The sequence below is a fragment of the Sphaeramia orbicularis genome, chromosome 22 (assembly GCF_902148855.1).
Source record: "Sphaeramia orbicularis chromosome 22, fSphaOr1.1, whole genome shotgun sequence".
Classification (NCBI taxonomy): domain Eukaryota; kingdom Metazoa; phylum Chordata; class Actinopteri; order Kurtiformes; family Apogonidae; genus Sphaeramia; species Sphaeramia orbicularis.
Genome location: NC_043978.1, coordinates 35,643,046 through 35,664,796, shown reverse-complemented (window position 1 = coordinate 35,664,796; position 21,751 = coordinate 35,643,046). Strand labels below are relative to the sequence as shown.

At 37.1% G+C, this 21,751-nt stretch overlaps 2 protein-coding genes across 3 annotated transcripts; both read left to right on the top strand.

Annotated features, from left to right (window-relative positions):
- Window positions 1-2,479: 2,479 nt before the first annotated feature.
- LOC115413479 (KH domain-containing, RNA-binding, signal transduction-associated protein 1-like) lies at window positions 2,480-7,610 on the top strand. Of its 2 annotated transcripts, XM_030126346.1 has the most exons (11): window positions 2,480-2,836; window positions 3,305-3,432; window positions 3,905-4,021; window positions 4,118-4,264; window positions 4,374-4,492; window positions 4,653-4,923; window positions 5,006-5,079; window positions 5,169-5,230; window positions 5,345-5,519; window positions 7,298-7,360; window positions 7,511-7,610. In XM_030126346.1, exons 1-9 carry the CDS (start codon window positions 2,674-2,676, stop codon window positions 5,452-5,454), a joined length of 1,191 nt encoding a protein of 396 aa, XP_029982206.1. In that variant the 5' UTR covers window positions 2,480-2,673; the 3' UTR covers window positions 5,455-5,519; window positions 7,298-7,360; window positions 7,511-7,610. The 2 variants fall into 2 exon arrangements, with proteins under 2 accessions (XP_029982206.1, XP_029982205.1); XM_030126345.1 differs by having other exon boundaries at window positions 5,345-7,360; window positions 7,511-7,587.
- An 830-nt stretch (window positions 7,611-8,440) lies between these two features.
- On the top strand, window positions 8,441-14,968 carry tmem39b (transmembrane protein 39B). The gene is made up of 9 exons (XM_030126343.1): window positions 8,441-8,697; window positions 10,786-10,994; window positions 11,104-11,323; window positions 11,410-11,493; window positions 12,459-12,613; window positions 13,465-13,798; window positions 13,900-14,087; window positions 14,194-14,314; window positions 14,592-14,968. The coding sequence occupies exons 2-9, from the start codon at window positions 10,864-10,866 to the stop codon at window positions 14,823-14,825; spliced, it is 1,467 nt and encodes a 488-aa protein (XP_029982203.1). The 5' UTR covers window positions 8,441-8,697; window positions 10,786-10,863; the 3' UTR covers window positions 14,826-14,968.
- The last annotated feature ends 6,783 nt before the right edge of the window (window positions 14,969-21,751 follow it).

The window sequence follows — 21,751 nt, the reverse complement described above, 5'->3', positions numbered from 1 at the left end:
CATAACTTTTTGAGTTATCTTGCTAACAAGCAAACAAACGTGCACACACGCAAACACACAAAGCAAAGTGATCACAATACCTCCTGGCGGAGGTAATGAGTAGCCTAACCTATGGCAGATAGAACACTACCCAGTGATGGATTTGGATTTCCTTTACCTGCAAATCTGCAGTGACTGCAAGAAAGCAAATACAAGACAACCTCAAACAGTGTAAGTAAAGACATACAAGTCAATAAATGATCAACTAAAATGTGAATGATAGACATTAAAAACAGAAATAATAAATGCAACTGGTTAACATAAGCCATTTCAAAGCACTGAAAAGGTAGTATGCACCTGCACCGTCAGAAAAATATTTGCTTTCAGACTAACTGTTCTTAATATACATTTTCTTTTTAAAACATCAGTGGCTTTACTTTAGAAAGTTTATATTTATAAATGGGATAAGAGTGTAATGGAGTTAAGTAGCTAAAAGCTGTATTGACTTTATTTATTAATATTGCAAATAATTTGTCAGTACATTAAAGCAAATATCTAGTAAATATTCTAGTACCAGCACAATCAAAGCAGAAACAGTAAGATATAAAGCTTACATCTAGGTAAATAAATGGGTATTAAACAATAGACCGAAATGAATAAAAACAAACACTCGATGCCGGGGGAACATTCATTTAAAAAAAACATAAAGACAGGAGCAGTAACACACTTTTAATAGTTGAGATAAATTCACTGTTCTGATATACATATAATTTCTTTTTAAAAACATTATTGGCTTTATTTTTAGCACATTTGTTTGTTGTCTGTTTATGAATATTATGTATTTATTTATTTATTGTTGTAATATTGCAAAGTTTTGGTCAGTCCAATCAAGCAAATCATCAGTAAAAAGTCAAACCAACAACACAAACTTGGTGAAATATAATATCTCGATAAATAAATGAGTAGTGACCATGAGAGAAACGATTAAAGACAGCAGGGCTGCCCTTTGTCACCAGTTCTGTTCATAATTTTTATGGACAGAATTTCTAGACACAGCCAGGGGCCTGAGGGGGTCCAGTTTGGGGACCACAGCATTTCATCTCTACTTTTTGCGGATGATGTTGTCCTGTTGGCCTCATCGAACCTGGACCTTCACCATGCACTGGGGCGGTTTGCAGCCAAGAACGAAGCAAGTGGGATGAGGATCAGCACCTCCAAATCCGAGGCCGTGGTTCTCGACTGGAAAAAGGTAGCTCGCCCTCTCCGGGTCAGTAGAGAGGCCTTGCCCCAAGTAGAGGAGTTTAAGTACCTTGGGGTCTTGTTCATGAGCGAGGGATGGATGGAACGTGAGATTGACAGGCAGACCGGTGCAGCAGCTGCAGTGATGCGGACATTGTATCGGCCTGTTGTGGTAAAGAAGGAGCTGAGCTGAAAGGCGAAGCTCTCAATTTACTGGTCAGTCTACATTCTACTTTCACCTATGGTCATGAGGTTTGGGTCATGACCGAAAGGACAAGATCCCAGATACAAGCAGTCGAAATGAGTTTCCTTCGTAGGGTGGCTGGGCGCACCCTTAGGGATAGGGTGAGGAGCTCAGTCACCAGGGAGGAGCTCGGAGTAGAGCTGCTGCTCCTGCACATTGAGAGGGGCCAGCTGAGGTGGCTCAGGCATCTGTTTTGGATGCTTCCTGGATGCCTCCCTGGGGAGGTGTTCCAGGCATGTCCTGCCGGGAGGAGGCCTTGGGGAAGACCTAGGACACGCTGGAGAGACTATGACTCTCAGCTGGCCTGGGAACGCTTCGGGATCCCCTTGGAGTAGCTAGACGAGGTGTCTGGGAAGAGGGAAGTATGGGCATCCCTGCTTAGACTGTTGCCTCCGCGACCTGGAACCGGATAAGTGGAAGACAATGAATGGATGGAATAATGAAGACAAACACTCTATCGCAGGAGTAACATTAATTTAACAAACATTCACATTAGAACAGTAATTTCACAATAAAGTCACAATTTTCTTCTATGTTAAAAAACGGTAGTGGATTTACTTTTAATAAGTTTATAACTCTGAATTATTATTATTATTATTAGTAGTAGTTGTAGTAATAGTAGTAGCAGTAGTAGTATTGTTATTGTTATATTGCAAATAATTGGTCAGTCCAGTAAGGCAAATAACCTGTCAAAAGTCAAACAAAGCAAAAAATAAAATGATTAGACAAAAACAAATAAAAAAAGAAAACAAATGCCAGGGATGAATATTGATTCAGAAAACATTTAAATGCATGACAAAACCCGTACATTTAACAGCATTTTTGTTTTAAGATGATTATTTAAGATGAATTTATTCCAAGAAGGCTTTTTGTTTTAAAAACATGCCATAATGGCTTCTCTTGGTCAGATTTGTGTTCATGAATGTGAGCTTCAGTGAACACACTGAGCTGTTGTTCAGGACAGAGGAGCGGCTGCTCAACCCAGTGACGTAAGCAGCTCCTCCCCCATTCGTCTTCCTCTCGTCGCGCTCAAAAGAAGCTACGCCATCTCTCCTTTGTCTGTCCAGAGCCGTTACGACTCATACCGGCGTCAAAACCAAACTGCTTTATTTAACTCTTCTGTTGTTACATTTCTACAACGTCTTAGTTTTGCTGTAACGCTAACGAACCTAGCAAGGTTTGGTTCCGTAATTAGGTCGTGTTCTTGCATTATGAGCCAGGCGAATGGTGATAAGAACAACTCTGAGTCCGCCATAGAGTCAAGCCTACAGAAGAAAAACAAAATGGAAGACACCAAGTACCTCCCGGAGCTCCTGGCCGAGAAAGACAGCCTGGATTCGTCTTTCACACATGCAATGAAGCTCATTTCTGCAGGTATTGTAATTTCTCGTTGGTTTATCACGGTCAACGCAGATAAGCTAAAGGTAGAATGGCCGAGGCCTAGTTTTTCCTCTGCGCCTTGTCTGAGGCCGAGGCCTGAACAATGGTGCATTAAACACGTGTTACGAGGAAAGTGGGTTAGACGGATTTGGATCAAATCGTATTAGGTCATATTAATTTGGTCAATTTTATATAACTCATTCGGTATTATTTAATTACATTGACGCTTTTCAAATATACGTATGTATGAAAATCGGCCCTGTGCCTTTTTTCGTGGCTGCTCGAGCCGATGTTCATTGATTCTTTGGAGATTCAGATTCCACTTGATAAAACATGCTTTTGTTTTGATGCGCAGATGCAATTCATTGTATGGATGAATAAAAGATAATAATGAGATGCAGTGTTTTGGATCGCATGTTTGGTGATCTTTGAATTTTTTTTTTCTCTCTTTTTTTCATACAGAGATTGAAAGGATCCAGAAGGGCGAAACCAAGAAAGAACCGGAGAAAGAAACCTATCTGGACTTATTTGCCACCAAGAATCTGAAACTTAAAGAACGAGTGCTCATCCCTACCAAGCAGTACCCCAGGGTATGTGTTTTTTCCTCTTCTTGCTCAGTTAGGGATCAAGTTAGACATGGATCAGTTGTCTTAAGAGCTTGATCAGAGCGGCTCAAAGTAGACTTTTTTTTTTTGTTTTTGTTTTTTTTTTTTACTATAAATAAATGGGGTTTTTTTTGTTTTGTTTTTTTTTAATGCTGTGACCCCCGTACTCTGTGGCTGCCAACAAAACCAATGCATATCTCTTCCTTTGTGTGTCTTGTTGAAGCACTCCCTCTTGAAACTATTTCATTCGCATGACCAGTTTCTCAGTTGTGTTAAAACCACTGTCCAGGAAGCGGAGTCTCTGTAGCAACCAGTGATTATTGTAGTCTTGTGTTAACTGTAGCGTTGTTTTTTCACTGGAGAAAACATGTCATGTGACTTAACTGGAATCATCTTTGCTCATGCTAATCTAATAGTAGATGTGATTCAAGTGTAGCACTTTTTTTCTCCTCTATAGGTCAACTTTGTTGGTAAACTCCTAGGACCTCAGGGCAGCACAATCAAAAGACTCCAAGAAGAGACTGGAGCAAAGATTTCAGTTCTGGGTAAAGGCTCCATGAGAGACAAGAATAAGGTATGTTTTATTAGCTGTACTGTCAAATAAGTGTTACTCTGCACCATTCTTACAGCAGCATGTGTAGTGATCCTGTACATTGACTATATTCTTCAGGAGGAAGAACTGAGAAAGGGTGGTGAGGCTAAATATGCCCACCTTGCCATGGAGCTGCATGTGTTCATTGAGGTAACAGCACCCATACCAGAAGCCTACCTGCGTATGGCCCATGCTATGGAGGAGGTCAAGAAGTTTCTTATCCCGGTAGGTATTCAGTAGAACCTAGTGTGGTATTTGAAGACAGCAGGTGCTTTTTAAGTCTGTTTGTCCTGGACTGTGATGAATAAATAATCCATTGCTGTCTGATCTCCAGGAACCTGGTGAGCAGGATCCATACATGGATCCTCATTTCCTGAATGGAGCCCAGGATGGTTCAGTCAGGGGGCGTGGTGGTCACATGGGAAGAGGCAGAGGCGGACCTCCTGGACCAAGGTACAGTTTTTGTTTCTCTTATAAGTATAACAGGCTAGCAGTAGAACTATCCTGAGGGGTTGTAAAAGTTACACTGATATGAATCTAAACTTTGCTCTTTGTCATTAAAGTTGAACATTATAGACATGCTGCACTTTGTAACATGGTCAATTTCCCACAGGGGGCGTGGAATGCCACGTGGGGGCCCTCGTGGAGCAATGCGTGGAGGAGGTCCAAGAGGTGGACTAGGACGGGGCTCTGCTCCCAGAGGTGCACCATCTGGCAGGGGTGGACTGCCTTCTGCTCCTAACAGAGGAGGCTCTAATCCCCGCTCCAGACCTCCCACAGCAGGGGCACCAAGAATGCTCCCTTCTGGAGCACTTTCCCACCAGCAGCACCAGGGTCCACCCACTGGAGCATCACAGGGCAAAGCTGAAGGCTATGAAGAATATGTGAGTTCATACAACCGGTGTAATTTCTTATTTATAGGTGTGCCTCTTCTGTCTAACCTTGATTATTTTCTTTTCTCACCAGCCTCCATATGACGAGTCCTACGGCGATCCTTCCTATGAAGGATATGATTATTATAGCCAACAATCTGCACCTGGGTAGGTTGATTGCTTCTATTTGAAGGCAGTGTGAGGCAACATCTTTATTGTGAAGGGAATTTTGTTGACATTTGTTTACAATCTCTTAGGGACACTGAATATTACGATTATGCACATGGTGAAGCCCAGGAATCTTCATACGACTCTTATGGTAAGTATTTAAATTTGGCATCTCCTGTGTTAAAACGCATAATTAATGGCTTCTTGTAGAGTGGCTGGATCTTCAGTTTACGTCATCTTAACACTGGTTTCTGTTGTTTTTCAGCTCAAGATGACTGGGACAACTCATGGTCCAACTCTGGAGGTGGAGGCAAAGCCCCCCCAAACAGACAGACGAAGGGGTCGTATAGAGAGCATCCGTATGGAAGATACTGAACGCCTAATGGTAGAGAGTTGCCATGGCAGCTGTCTGCGATTGTTACTCACTTAACTTTTCAAAAGTAATTTCCCTCTCGTTTGGTCCTTTTTTATCGTTTATTTTATTTTGTTTTTTAAACACGGTAGAAACATTTGGTTGGATGTATCATAGAGTGCTAGATGACAAACAAACACAGTTTTCATTGTTTATCTGTTTCCATTTAATGTTTGTTTTTGAGTTGCGTTGTTGGCAGTTAAAGTCCTTGTGACAAAAAATAACCAAGGAACAAGAATGACATTTTAGTGAAACTTGATGGTTATATTCAGTTAATTGTGCGTTAACAAAATGTGATTGTGGCGATTTAATTCTTCTCACATAGGCTGCATTTTAAAGTCCTTCATGTCTGGACAAAAATTACTCATAATGCCTCAATGTAACTATAACTAGAATAGATGTAGTTGCAAACTCAAATACAATGCTGAGCCATTTTGATTAAAAACAAAAGTATGTCTTATCCTTGTTTATACGACAAAACAAATCTAGTCTTGTGTGAAGTTATTGAATCTCCAAAAATTCAAGTGATACCCATTTGACAGAAAATGCATCTATTTTTGCCACTATCATAATTGGTATATTTTGGACTGTCATACATGCAAAATCATCGCTGATGATCGATTTTTAATTCTTGTAAAGCTTGAAGGATTAACAATCCTAGTTTGCATAAAGAAAGGCTGCAGCCAACTCAATATTTTGTATATAACCTTAGGACAACTGTGTATGCTTTAAGCCCTGCCGTCTCCAAAATGCATAATGCTTGTGTACTTTTGGCTAAATAGGATACTAAATATATCCAAAATGTTTTTCTGAAGTGCGTTGTTTCAATAAAGTTTCTAGTTTCTTTTTAATCCATCTAAACATGGTATTTTGCCTTTGTTGTACCAAAGGAATGCCTTCATTTGTGAAGTGTTCATCAGTGGTTCTCCCCAATGCTGAATAAGCTGTATGTATATACGTCAGCCTGATCAAAAACAAAATCAACAAAAACACTAAAGCAGTGTTTTGACAATGAACTCATCCTCTTCGTCTGTTTTCAAAACTTATCTAAAGGACACTTGTATTGTTACCTTACAAAAATAAAGCTTATCATTTCTTGAGGAAATGTGCTGCCAAATACATGTTTGATTTGAATGATATAGTGCTTGAACATGTATTGTCATTAACCCTAGTCAGTATATCTCTTTAAGCTCTCAAGAGAGCAGTGTTATCTTCAGCCACTTGATATAACTGAATCTCAACAGTATTTCAAATCAAGCTTACAGGGACCTTACTTGACTTTGATGCAAAGTCATGCTGGCTGGTTTTTATAAAAGAAAAAAATCGCAGAGGAGAGGATTCTAAAAGCCTAAAGATCGCCACAAGAAGGTAAAACTAACCCTAACACTCATTTGTTAGATTTTTGTTTTGTTTTCTGTGGAAAAACATCAAGTAATGCAAGTCATCCAAAACATATCAAAACATTTAAGTACCAAATATGTTACCAGTAGTTATTCCGAGCAAAATAAGCCGTACAAAACAATCAGAAATGGTTGTGATGCAACTCTTGCTCAATAAAACCAATAATGGTCCATTCATTTCACTCAATACTTAACAATTTCCATCTTGATAATTTCTGTAGAATGTAGATTCCTGAAAACTAGTAATTTCACTTGAAGCGTTAAAACATCCCATTGATGGACAAAATCCTTTCAGCTTGAGTTGCATGAAATTTTTATAGTATAAAGTTAAATTTTGCATGTGTTTTTCAGTGAATGCCTGCAAGCCCTGATGTGTCATAAGACTCACTTAAGTTTCTCTTTCTAGGTTATAAAGGAAATGTGTAGGGGCAGTTGAGACAATGAACTCCAGCTTACCAGGCCTTGCATGGTCAGTAAAGGAAAAGCTCTTAAGCTTTTGGAGTTTATGTAACATTCAAAATACTTGCAGATTAATAAGATTGTTGTATTAAGTCTGAGGAAAAAAATGATGTCCTGAAATATTCTTGTGTAAGTAATTTTTTCTTTCTCTCTTCAACAGGTCTTACATTTTTGTTCCTGGAAACACTATTTTCATCCCTCAGGGATTCATTTTATCAATTAAAAAAAAAAAAGAAAGAATGTAGAGAGAAATCCTCCTGAAGATGAAGCAATCACTACAAATATTTTTCACTGTGGTCAATGTTTTCATGCAATGTGTCCTGACTATTTTTTACACTACAATGTTCTTAACTGTTTTTTAAATGTGAAAATAAAGCTTTTTATACATGAAGTGTTGTTGCCTTCAAGTGTTCACAAATAAGCATACTTACACTAAATAACTTACTAAATTTGGTCATTTCTGAAATGCACTGATTGAATGAAATGAGCAAATCTGTTAACATGTTAGAATTTTTAGTTATTTATCATGCTTGAGTGCCAGATTGTGTAATGGATGGCTGCAGTAACATTGAATCTTAAGTAAATACTGGTCTTGGAACATGTCGCTCTCTTGTGCAATAAAGTGAACATTTAATTAACCTGGGTTGAAATGACCTGAAAGACAAACTGAAGTAAAGGCTACTTGTTAATTATACATATGTGAAGATGAGTTTTATGAAATATTCCATCTTCAGCTTGTTTCTTCTGGTCAGCAGACGCTTACTGAACAGTGTGTGTTGACGTACAGAAAAATACATGTGCAGATGCGTTCAGGGACCCAACGTGTGGTAAAGATGCGTTATAAGGTGTCATCTTAAATTGAAAAAAGAATAGCTACATAGAAGCTTAGTAAAGGGGAACTAACTCCATCTTTACGAAAACTATATTAATAGGACTAGTAGAATAATTTACGACTTTTTACCACTTTGTTACAGTCACGTAAAATGTAACATTCAGGGGATGCGACCGCCCAGAAATAGCATTTCATGGTTTTGCGGTTGCATTATAAAGAAAAGCACATGTATGAATGTATTGGCGTAACACTTTTTTCTTTCCATATTCTAACACACTGTATTTGTGATTGAATATTTACAGGAATGTCCCTTTAAATGTCCCTCCTCCCACAGGTCGCTACATATCCGCGCCCCCATCTATCAGCGGCTAGTTTCACATCAACAATGAGTCTCTTCGGTTTTTTCAGTCAAAAGTACGCCAGTATTGAAGTCAGTGTTCTGAAAATCTACTGCGTTTGATTTATTATCTATGCACCAGGGCAGAATTTAACGCAGACCACATAAACAACACCCGGTAAGCTCATATTGTCTTGTCTATCCTGTTTGGTTGGTTGCTTGGAAGCTAGCTCGCCTGAGACACTGTTAGCCAAGGCCTCAATCTTTGTACTAAATCCAGCATGGTCTTGGCGGACAGATTGGGGTCCCTCCCTCATTGTGTGGGTCCACGTTGTTTTCTCCTGCCGCCTCATGCCTCATATCCATCCTGCTCCAAGATGATGTCTGACCCGGGACCAGAATAAATGTTGTAGCCTCTTAGCTAGCTTGTAATGTCAGCTTCCGCAAAACTTGCACCATAATATGGGGATGCAATGCAAACTAATTAAAGTACAGCTATTCGATTTATGTAGCTACAAATAAAATACTTACGGGTCCGTTCAGTTTAGCCTTAAATGTGTCGTTGTTTTAAGTATCTTCTTAATATAGCACAGATGTATTTGTGTTGTGCTTATTCTGACAGTGTGCGCCACTCCTTTCATTATCACCCTTGTGTCCAACCACAACCAAATCACTGACCATGATATCATTTCAGTAATGTAGATGGAGCCATTATATGTAAACTTGTGCATACATAGACTACCCAGGGTTTTCCCATCAGTGTTTGGGTTTGGTTACTTTGTTTTCACATTTTTTAACCACCTGTACTGACATTCAAAAACTTTATTCATGTCAATTTTATCCTTCTGTTTGTTCAAGACTTGGCTGCATAGACAGACAGTTTTTGCATCCTTCTGCAAGAAAATATCACATTTTTAATTTAAATAAATAAATAAATGATGATGAAATTCTTTATTCAGTCATCACATAATAATACAACCAGTGTCAACAACAACACTACAAACATTACCAACAGGTTAATGACTGAAAAGGCACAGGCAGAAGCAGAATGCTTATATTAATGCCTGTCCTACATAACAAATTCAGCTACCCAGCATTCAATATAGGAAAAAGAGAAAAAAACAACAACAATGCATACAACCAAACACACACAAACATAAAAAGGTGAAAATAAACCAGAAAACTTAACACACCAAATTAACGGTAATTTAATGTAGATAAATATAGTTTCACATCATTTTTGTCATATTGTTAGGGAGAAAAACTAGAACAGGTAAATAAATAATATAGATTGGATTTCATGTAATTTTTGCCATCTCTGGGAATAAAAAAAACAAGAACGGGTAAATACATCCTGATATGCTTAAAGACATACTGTAATATGGTAAATAAATGCACTGGGGAATACCTGCATCAGAGCTGGGAAAAGGCATTTAATTAGTTTGATGCTCTCTATATTGAGTTTAATTTAGGTGGTGTCCAAAATCAGGGTTCCTCTGGGCTCTTAAAAGTCTTAAATTTACAAATCTGCATTTAATACCTTAAAAAGTCTTTAGAAGGTATTACATTTGATATGGTAGATCTTAGTTTATGTTACCATAAACTTGTTGGCTGTATTGTGTTTTAAATGTGTCTCTTAAATGTCCAAGCTGCAAAGAAAATAACGTTAGTTGACTCATTTCCACCCGACAATTTATATTGAAATTAGGAACCAGTTATGGCTAACTTTGCAGCCCCTGGTGAGGAATGACTGGTGATGGTGGGAATCAAGTTGTTGGAGTAGTTAAATACAAAAAAAACTTCCTAAATTATAGGAATTGCAAATTTATGCCAGTATGGGCATTAAAGTCTGTTCTAAGTAGTCTTAAAAAGGTCTTTAAAAGTCTTAAATTTAATTTGTAGAAACCTGTAGGAACCCTGAAAATCACAAGCACTGCACCTCTGCATTACTATGGTAGAGAGAACCCTGCTTACCTCAGAATGACATTATTGATTGATCTAGAACAGGTGTGTCAAACTCACTTTACTTCGGGAGCTGCATACAGTCCCATTTGATTTCAAGCAGGCAGGACCAGTAAAATGATAGCACAATAACTTGCAAATAAAGCCCTGATACAAACTGTTAATACTTATTCATCCCATGGGTCATATGTTGGATGATCCTGATCTAGTTCATCTTTTGTCAAATGCACAAGATGACTTGCATTTAGAGCTGTTAGATTTGAACATAGCCTTTGTGTCTAAACCGCTCCCTTGTTATAAACAGGTATAACAAGAAGAAGAAGAAAAGAAATTACTGAAGTGGACAAGTGGTTAAGAGAATTGAACCGTGGGTGGGTCTGCAATGGCTGGTGGAAGGAGAGGGGCGAACCGTACCACGTACTGCAGACCTCCACTAAGCAATGAACCAGGCTCAATGAGCAATGGCAGCCACTCAACAAGCTCCCCCGTCACAGGGGTGCGATCTCGTACAAGGTGAGTCTGGGTCTAATGCACTCTAATGCTCTTCCATATCATATCGCTATAACACACATTACTGTACTGGCTTGTTCTGGATCCTGAAAGCACTCTGCTCTGTCCGCAGGAATGGTTCGGGGACCTGCATGTCCAGCCCCCCTCTGGCAGCGCAGACAGTGGTGCCTCTCAAGCACTGTAAGATCCCAGAGTTGTCTGTGGATCGCAATGTGCTGTTCGAGCTCCATCTTTTCTTCTGCCACCTAATTGCCCTCTTTGTCCACTATGTCAACATCTACAAGACTGTGTGGTGGTACCCCCCTTCACATCCACCCTCACACACATCGCTGGTGAGAACTGATTTAGAGTACACATTTGAATATGCAGTGTGTGGTGGATGGGAACAATAGTCGTGAATTAATCTTATCATTTACAGAACTTTCACCTCATTGATTATAACATGCTGGTGTTTACAATCATCATCCTGGCTCGAAGGTTAATTGCAGCGATTGTTAAAGAGGTAAGAATTCTGTCTTTATGAAGCTATTACATATGTGTTTCTTTACATTCTCAAAACAATGAGTTGAAACTGGATAAAATATAAGCATTTGAAACATAACATGTTAATTGGGCACTTAAAATATGCAAATATTAAATGTATGTATATGTATAATATCACTGATGAGGAGAATACTTCCACCAAAACAATATCAGTAAGAAAATATACAATCTCCATACGTATTACTATGTGCAATTGTGTGTTTACTGTTTACCAGTCCTTTACTTTGGAAAGGTATATTACTGTCCTTTTCCTCTCATAAACTTCCGATTGTGTTTGTCTTTGCTAATCCGTAGTGTTGCACTGGCACTGTAGACTCATGCCCTGTCCATACTATTGATATTTTGCAAAACATTTTTCTCCGTTTGGGCTTTGTGGGTCATTAAAATTGAGATTACGTGAAATTCCCTCCAAAGTGAAGGTTTTTGTTGCATTATGTAGTGAACATTTAACTCTACATGTCTCTGCCTGAGATAACAACAATGGCTGACATGTGCATATGTTTAGTTCATGTTTGCAAATGCAGAGGGATATTTTAAAAAATGTCAAAAGTCTCCATATTATTTGGATCATATCATCATGGACATGTGTGTGCTGGGTTTGTGGCAAAACCTCCACAGTATAGTTCATAAAAAACAAACACTTTTAAATTAACTTAAATTTAAACCTTAACTTGTCAGTGCTGCACAACTTCATGTCTGAGTAAAGTCTCTGCGCACAATATTACCTGATCCACAGTGTCCACAGTTAAATCTGCCAAAAAAAAGTGGTTCATCTGAGCATTTGTTGTCATTTTTGTATCATATGTACGTTTATAAGACAAAGGTGGTATGCACACAATGGAGTGAGGAAATTTTTTTTAGAAAAACAACTGTATCTGTATGGAAGGGGTTGAATATATTTCACTTGTCTTTTCTCTCCGGCAGGCTTCACAAAGTGGGAAACTATCCTTCCCTCATTCAATCTTTTTAGTGATGGCCAGGTTTGCTGTGCTAACGCTGACGGGTTGGAGTCTGTGCCGTTCCCTCATTTACCTCTTCAGATCCTACTCGGTCCTCAGCCTCCTCTTCCTCTGCTACCCGTAAGTTGTGAAAGTCATCCTTCAGATGTGTTTGCTGTCTGTTTAGTATTTTAGTGAAGTGCATCAGAGTAAACAGAGCTTTATAACCTCTACTGTATTAAATATTAATAACTTAATGCAGTTTGTCATTGGGGTTAAATTATCTACCTTTCATTTCCTGCTAGATTTAACATTATGATGTTCAATACTTTCATCTGAAGTGAAAATGAGTGTTTAGCATCCAGCTGACACACTGATGATGTGTCAGATGGGCGGCTAAGATGTATTGTCATTGTAGGAACCTTCTCCAAGAACTAGCAGCTTTGGAGAAACACAGTCTAATTGTCCAAGAGTCTAAATGAAATTGTGGGAACTTTTTTGGGAGGTGGTATTTTCTGATAATTTACGAACTCTGGCTGTGGGGCTTGTAGTGCTGAAGTTTTGATTGATTTGAACAGTTCGTTGTATAGACATGAGAAAAGCCATCTCTCAGTCTCAGTGTTAATGTTTTTTTCTTTTATTTATTTAGAATAGAACTGGTTGCAAAATATTGTGCGCAATGAGGTCCATTGTGTAAGTGTGTTAGATTTCTCCTTTTAGCTCATTTTCACCTGTGTTCCTCAGCTGGTTGATGGTGTAAGAACATTTGAAGGAAACATTAAAAAACACAATTATATGAGCTTTAATAAAAAGACATATAATTTGATGATATTACTGATTTTTATTTTTATTTTTGTGGATTGAGTATGAAGTTCTGTTTTCTTTAGAAATGCAGCTGTCAAAAAAGGTGATTCATGATACAGTGTTATTCTTGTGAGCTGTGAGTCAGTGCCATGTATGAGGTTCACCCGTATCCCTGTCGTTTCCGTCAGATTTGGGATGTATATTCCGTTCTTCCGGCTGAGCTGTGACTTCCGGAGAGCAGGTCCGCTCTCCCCCATCGCCAGCATCGGTTCCAAGGAGGTGGGCAGCATGGGTCGGGGCAGGGACTACCTGACAGTGCTAAAGGAGACGTGGAAGCAGCACACCAGCCAGCTTTACGGCGTCCAGGCCATGCCGACGCACGCCTGCTGCCTCTCCCCAGACCTCATCCGTAAAGAGGTGGAGTACCTCAAGATGGATTTCAACTGGAGGATGAAGGAGGTTCTGGTCAGCTCGATGCTCAGTGCTTACTACGTAGCCTTTGTTCCTGTCTGGTTTGTCAAGGTGAGAACTTTTGGCCTGGTTTCTACACTTTTCATTCAGCACAGTATCAGTGTTGTCGCTTAAGGTTTAAAACATTTTCTTTCGTCTTCATTTTCCTGCAGAGTACACAATACGTAGACAAACGCTGGTCCTGTGAACTGTTCATCCTCGTTTCCGTCAGTACTTCAGTCATTCTTATGAGGCACTTATTACCTCCTCGCTACTGTGACCTCCTTCACAAAGCGGCAGCTCACCTGGGCTGCTGGCAGAAAGTAGACCCCTCCCTCTGCTCCAATGTCCTTCAGCACATGTACGTATTAATACTTTACCAGTTTATTCCATTTAATTCATTGAAAAGTTACTGTGTGGTCTTGCAGGTGTCAGGTTTTACATCAGTGCTATTTACGTTTTCACAGATGGACAGAAGAATATATGTGGCCACAGGGAGTCTTGGTCAAACACAATAAAAATGTGTACAAGGCCATGGGTCACTACAATGTTGCAGTGCCATCTGATGTGTCTCATTATCGCTTCTATGTGAGTATTTCTGCAGTGAATCATCAAAGCGTGTCCCACAGAACAGCTCGCCTCAGTAAATCAGTGTTGAGATATAAACGTTCATATCTGAATCACAAAGTAACATACTGTACATTAAATTCATCATCTTGAAGCTTGTTACAATCATAAATTATTTTGCTTGTTAACTGCCTGTGCTGACAAATCCTCTTTAGTAAAAGTATGTGTAACATTTCACAACATTCAGCTTTTTGTATGAACTTGTATCTGATTGCATTGGTTTTGTCTCCTCCTCTAGTTCTTCTTCAACAAGCCTTTACGAATACTGAACATACTCATAATTCTGGAAGGTGCCATGATATTCTACCAGCTCTACTCGTTGATATGCTCTGAAAAGTGGCATCAGACGATATCGCTGGCTTTGATCCTGTTCAGCAACTACTACGCCTTCTTCAAGCTTCTACGAGACAGAATAGTCTTAGGAAAAGCATACTCATACTCCAACAGCTCATCAGACCAGAAAGTCAGTTAGACTTAAGTTATTATTGATTACATTTACTTTGGAACAAGACAAACATGCAGAAGAGCTGTGTATTTTTTGTACAACTGCATTTTGTGTCACATTTTTGTTCTGATCTGCCATAATAAAAAGAAATATTTTTGTATTACTTTAAAGGTTTGCTTTTATTTGGTTCTATGTGATGTATTACTTGTGATATGAAGAGGCCTGTTTGCCTCATTCTTTGCAGTAAAAGGTCCACATTTGTCTGGATAGTGGTTGAGAAGATGCACTGGCTCTTTAATATTAACCTGTGCTGCAGGCTGGGGGGAAGTGGTGCACTACTGAGTCATTTCCACAGACCTTGGATAGCTCCCTCTTTAGCCCTAGACACTGTAAATGCATTGTAATACAATGAAGGATAAATTGAGTTTCCTGTGCAAATACAATGATGTGAACTGGCATCTCAGGTTACAACAAGGTTAACACCGGTCTAAAGTTTTTGGGAAATGACCTACCAAAAATATGGTAAATCTTTAAAATTGTAAAACAAATGATTATATTACTAATTGGTATGATAAAGTATTATTATATTTAATATAAACATAGGTTTTATGTATGTATGTAGCAGATTTATAATCCTTACACTAGAGGGAATCTGAGAATTGAATGTATTCTGAAGTGTGAACAATATTTTGAAGTAGACACATTTTTTCCATATTGTGACTTTACTTCCAACTGACATTAGCTCTAATTTGGTAAGAGTTTATTACTTTAATTCTGAAAATATTTTGTATGTAGACCAGGATCATCAAAGATTATTTTTTGTTCTCTATGAACAAAAATGGGCAGTAGTCACTATATACATGGTAAATAAAGGTGTACTACAGGGAATACAAGAGGAAGGATACACCAGGTAACTGATTCCTCCTTCTTTTTTAGCCAGGTACGTTTTGGAAAGTGAAAAATATGCTCATTTCAAGAAAAAATGAATAATACACAAAAACTGAATGAACAAAAAACAACCCAGCAATAGGTCAAGGGAAATATGAAATGAAATATATATCCATAGATCTTGCATGTTTGTCTGTTTTGTCTTCCATTCACTCATACATCTAGGCTAAAGCATATCATACCAGTTGTACACATCGGTAATCACCTTTGACCAATGATCACATGTACTGAGTCCCAGTTGCTTTTTATCTATCAAGAGTATATATATATATATATATATATATATATATATATATATATATATATTTTTTTTTTTTTTTTTTTTTTTTTTTTTTTTTTTCTTCAACTGTATGGGCAATAGTGTCAACAATCACATGCAATAAGAGGAAGTACTGTCTGATATTAGATTACTGACTGTGACTTAGACTGTGTTTAACCTTTAAAGAACCAGAACTATTTTTTCCACATGTATTTTCCCCATCACAGCTAACCTTTCCTTAGTAACTTATTGCCCTTTATCATAATACAGCCCAATACATTTTGCATATTTCAGTGAAAATAGGTATTTTCCTATATTTAGTTCACTGATCATGCAAATGTTCATAAAAGCTCAGAGTACATCCAAAGGTTATATAATAACAGAGAAAACTGAAGAAAAGGTAACTTTTTTTGCAAAATATATCATTAACAGAACAACAGTCTGTCTCACTGTCATTTATCAAACTACATGGGTTTTTATTAGTGAACCAATGCTGCAGAAGATGACAGTGTTTCCAAGTTCACTATGGAATCTCTGAACATCATATTTGATGACCATGAAACCCTGACAAACTGCATTTTATCTGAATTATTTACATGTATTGATAGGATTAGTGGTTCAACAGTTATTAACCATTTAAAATCAGTGGATACTTTTGGTTCCGGGAAGCTGCTTATGTCTTTAAGGGTGAATATTTCAGCTCAAACACCACTCATTGTGCTGAAATATAATACAGTCTTTAGAACATACAATACAATATATAAACTCTTATAGAGGACGTTTCAATAAAGACAGGAAAAAGATTCAAAAAGGAGCATGTAAAGTAGTGGTTCCCAATCTGTTTTGGCTCGTGACCCCATTTTAACATCACAATTTTATGGCGACCCCAGACATTCAAAATGGAGACATGTTCTTGCTAAAATTAATTTGTTTTTGATCATGTAATAGTTTGCTATACTATGTTGCAAATAAACATTAATTTTAGATGACATTTAGTCTATATAATGTATATCATTATGGATGGAGGCAGAAAAGCCAGGTGTAGATTACTGCACAAAGTGAGAGTTTTATTTTCCTTGGTCAGGATATGTACAGTCAGTCCAGCTGTGATTTACAAGGCTGACAATTAATACTGAACAAACAATAACTCAAACTATGGATTATGAAAGAGATGCAGCATCTGAAACCGACCACAATGAACATTTGAAAGATAAACAGTACCACAGTGCTTCAGTTTCAGCTTCAGAGGTTGTCATGTCTTTATGTATTGGGATTGTCTCTCTCAACTCACTATCTATTTTTTTTATCAGTAAGATTTATTTATTTATTTATTTATTAATTACATTTTTGTCAATTACTAGAAATTTCAGGTGACCCCATTTGAATTCCAGGCGACCCCAAGGTTGAAAAACACTGATGTAAAGTAACACAACATCTATAACAAGTCAACGAATGAAAGAAATAAAACAGAACAAAAAGGGAGCTGTAAAACAAGTTTACTATATAAACCGTTGGAGCAAGACTAAAAAGGTCAAAACAACAAATGTTGCTTAATTTCACCATGTAATTTTTTGGCTGATTTATGAGACTTAGTTTTTTGAAGCGATGAAAAAAAAAAAAAAACAGTTTGAAATAATTTATGAAACAATTAAAGGAGGGCTTAGAATTTTTCAATTTACTGCAATGAATATGACATTTTCACAAAAGAACGATTATATTAATAAGATCAGATACAGACGAATTTAAATAATACAATCTTTGTATTCAGTCATCTAAAACAGGGGTGTCAAACTCATGTTAGTTCAGGGGCCACATAAAGCCCAATATAACCTGCAGTGGGCCGGATCATCAAAATAATAACATAATAATACATAAATAATATCAATTCCAAAATTTGTATTTCTAATTTCTATGTTTTAGAGTGAAAAAAGTAAGATCACATTATTAAATTTCTACATCTACAAACTATCTTTTTTAAAAAATATGGAAAAACATGAACCATGACCAAAATGAAATTTATTAAGAAAAAAAGTGCAATTTTATCAATTTATGCCATTATTTGGCCTCAGCTTCTCATTTTTACATGCTCATTACAACATACAGATCACAGTGCATCTACAAATGCACATAACATTTAATAACTGACAGAATATTGGTAAAATTACTCTTAAATCTCTTAAGACATTTCAGGTTGTTCATATTTGTTCAGGTTTTTCACACTTGTTGTAAAAGGCTAGTCTGTAAATGTTAACATTTTTGTGTAATTTTACTTTTCTTTTTTTTTTCACACTGAAACAGAGAAAAATATGTGGTTTTCGTTATTTATACTTTATTATGATAGTATTTTACTGGTCTGACCCACTTTAGATGGAATTGAACTAAAATTATTTTGATATCCTTGATTGTTAATATCTTCAGTATAATTTTTTTATTTCACTAATTCACCCCCAGGGCCAGATTGGACCCTTTGGCCGGCTGGTTTTGGCCCCCGGGCCGCATGTTTGACACCCCTGATCTAAAACGTGCATTAACCCTTTCATGCATAGTGGTCACTCCAGTGGACAGTTATTCTACAGCTGTTCTCTTGTATATTCATGGATTTTGTTGTTTTAGTTCCATATCAACCAACACAGTGGACACTTATGCAACACCCCATACATTACAATTCATACCATTACCGTTCCTATTCTTGATAAACCTGATCTGCACTAACATATTTGAGTCTAAATCAATTGCTAATTGTTATTAGACTGTAATTAACCCTTTCATGCACGAATTATGAGAACCTTAATCAAAAATTTTTCCTGAGTGTTTTGATTCCTCTTTAGGCATGAAAAAAACAATGGGATTGAAAATTTTCTTCTGAAAAATAAATTTTAAAAAATAAATCAAATAAAAATAATTTTAAAAATAAAAATAAAAAATACATAAAAAAAATAATAATGAAAAAAAAAATTCTTATAACCTATTTTTCATGAAGTTGCAAAAATGTCCACTCAGCTGGACACCACACATTTGATTTTTGATGCACAGAAACAGGTATTTCCTGATAAATTGTGTGAAAACTATGGGAAGGGGTTGTGATTCTGGGGGTTTATACTCAGGAGAGATCTACATAATGTTACCAATTCATGTCAGAAAAGATATGTAGTGTCTTAAAACTTTAATAAAGATATGTGTAAAAAAAAAAAAAACAATAAAAATAAATCCACGAATATACAAGAGAACAGCCGCAGAATAGCCGTCCACTGTAGTGACCAGTATGCATGAAAGGGTTAAATTTCTTTTATAACAAAAAGTTGTTTTTTTGTTGCATATTATCTGATTGAGCAGGGGTGTCAAACTCATTTTAGTTCAGGGGCCACATTTAGCCCAATTCCATCTCAAGCGGGCCAAATCATTAAAATAACAGCATAAAAACCTAGAAATAATGACAACTCCCAGTTTTTCCTCTTCATTTTAGTGCAGTATAAAACATTAAATTATGAAAATATTTACATTTACAAACTCTCTTTTAACCAAAAAGATGTGAATAACCAGAAAAAAAATTTAATTTCTTGAGAAAAATAAGCTCAACTTATCACTTGTACATGTGAGTGACACAAACATAATATTGTTGAAATTTTGAAGTTTGGAATGTGTAATTAAAATAAGAATGTCTACAATATTATATGTCAACTTATTAACAAAACTTACTACAAATCTACAAAACATTTAGTAACAGACAGAATATTGTTAAAATTGTACTTAATTTTCAGGTTGAACACGTTTCATTGTGAGGGTTAATAGACTATTATTTTACTTTAGATCACATTGGGCTCAAACCAGTTCAACACCTTTGATTGTTACTATTTTCAGTGTAATTTTTGCACTCCATAAAATCATGCTGGGGGCCAGACTGGAACGTTTGGAGGGCCGGTTTTGGCCCCCGGGCCGCATGTTTGACACCTGTGCGATTGAGTAATAACTAGAATTACAGTATGTTAAAATGTGAGGAAGCATCAGATTCACAGCATTAAAAATGATTTTATTTCATACTTTTCACACAGTATGTCAGTAAATACATGTTTCTTTGCTTCAAACATTAAATGCATGGTGTCCAGCTGAGGGGACTTGTTTGTAACTCCATAAAAAATAGTTTCATAAAGATTTTTCAACCGCATTGTTTTTTTCATGCCTAAAGAGGAATAAAAACATTCCGGAAAAAAAAAAAAAAAATCTTTATTTCGGTTATCATAATTCATGCATGAAAGGGTTAATTTCTATGTCCAGTTTGGCGCCACCATGTGGTTCTTGAACACATCAGCTAAACTGTGCAATAATAAGGCATGATGAGATCGGGATGAAAATAACCCTGTGTGAGTTGGATTTCTACGGAAAAAACCCATCGTGACCGGACAAAGCCACCCGTTGTGTGCACCTGTGACCAGACCCACGGACAGCAGCGGGTCCACGCGGCGGACTGGCCCTTTAAGACGAAGAAAGACGAAGAAAGACGACGGATCCGCGCGAGCCGAGTGCATCGAAGCCGCGCGCTACATTCACTTCATTTTCCATGGATACGGCAGGGATGTTCTAACAGCATCGTGCTTTTGTAGAGGTGAATTCTCCTCAAGTGTACTTAGACGTGTTAAATCCAGGCAGGAGAGATGTGACGCCGTGTCCAGCCGGTCTGCTCTCCGGTGCGTAATTGATTCGGTAAGTCTTATTTGTGTCATCCGTGGACACTAAATCTGTTTACAGGGCTCATCAGACACTGGATGGAACTAGATCCAATAACCAACCTCCCTCTGCCTAATGGTCTTCTCTACATTAGTGATAGAATCCGAGTAAAAACAGGTTTTAGTATGTGAAGTTGGGATTGTGTTTGAGTCTAGTGGCCATCTTTGGGTTTTACTTTGAACGGAGGCTGATGATGACAGCTATAATCAATCTATTCAGTGTAATCTATTACAAGGCTATGCCCAACCTATTTAGTACATTTACTGTATTCACTCTGGAATGTAATAGAGCTGGTACTAGAATTCTAAAAGAGTAGGTTTTATTGTATCCTATTATACCCAAGCATTCACACCAGCCTTCAATGCAAATACTTGAATTCAGTTTGTGTACAGTATTTACATTTAGGACATTTGTTTGCATTGTACACATTGTTTTGGTCACTGTGTGTGAACAGAATTATAAGATCTATAAACTCTACTCCAGTAACAGAAAGGTCACTATTGATTTATATATTGAGCCATTTGTTCAAAAGCCACAGACTGGGTGCAGTTTATGGTCTCAGTTGAGCACCACATTATTAGTTAATTTGATGAACAAGTCATAGAAATGGCAGATTATCTGATATATTGTGTCTGTCTTTCTGCACTTTATGTCTTTTCTGTCTATATATCTGTGTATGTATATGTATGTACATCTATCTATCTATCTATCTATCTATCTATCTATCTATCTATCTATCTATCTATCTATATGTGTGTGTTATTGTATTATGTGTATATGTAAATTATATTATATTTGTTCGTAATAATATAAAGCCAGAAACAAAATTATTTATCAGTATGTATCAGGCGTTAAAGTATAGATCTGTTTAGACTAGGAAGCTTATTATTGTTATTAATTATTTAAGGAGAAAGGGTGGGAGTTTATGAGTTATGGTTCTTCTCACTCCTTTTCAAATATGTATTATATGTCTTATGTTTAAATGTTTTGTTTGTTCATTTATTTGTCTTCTTTACTGATATTC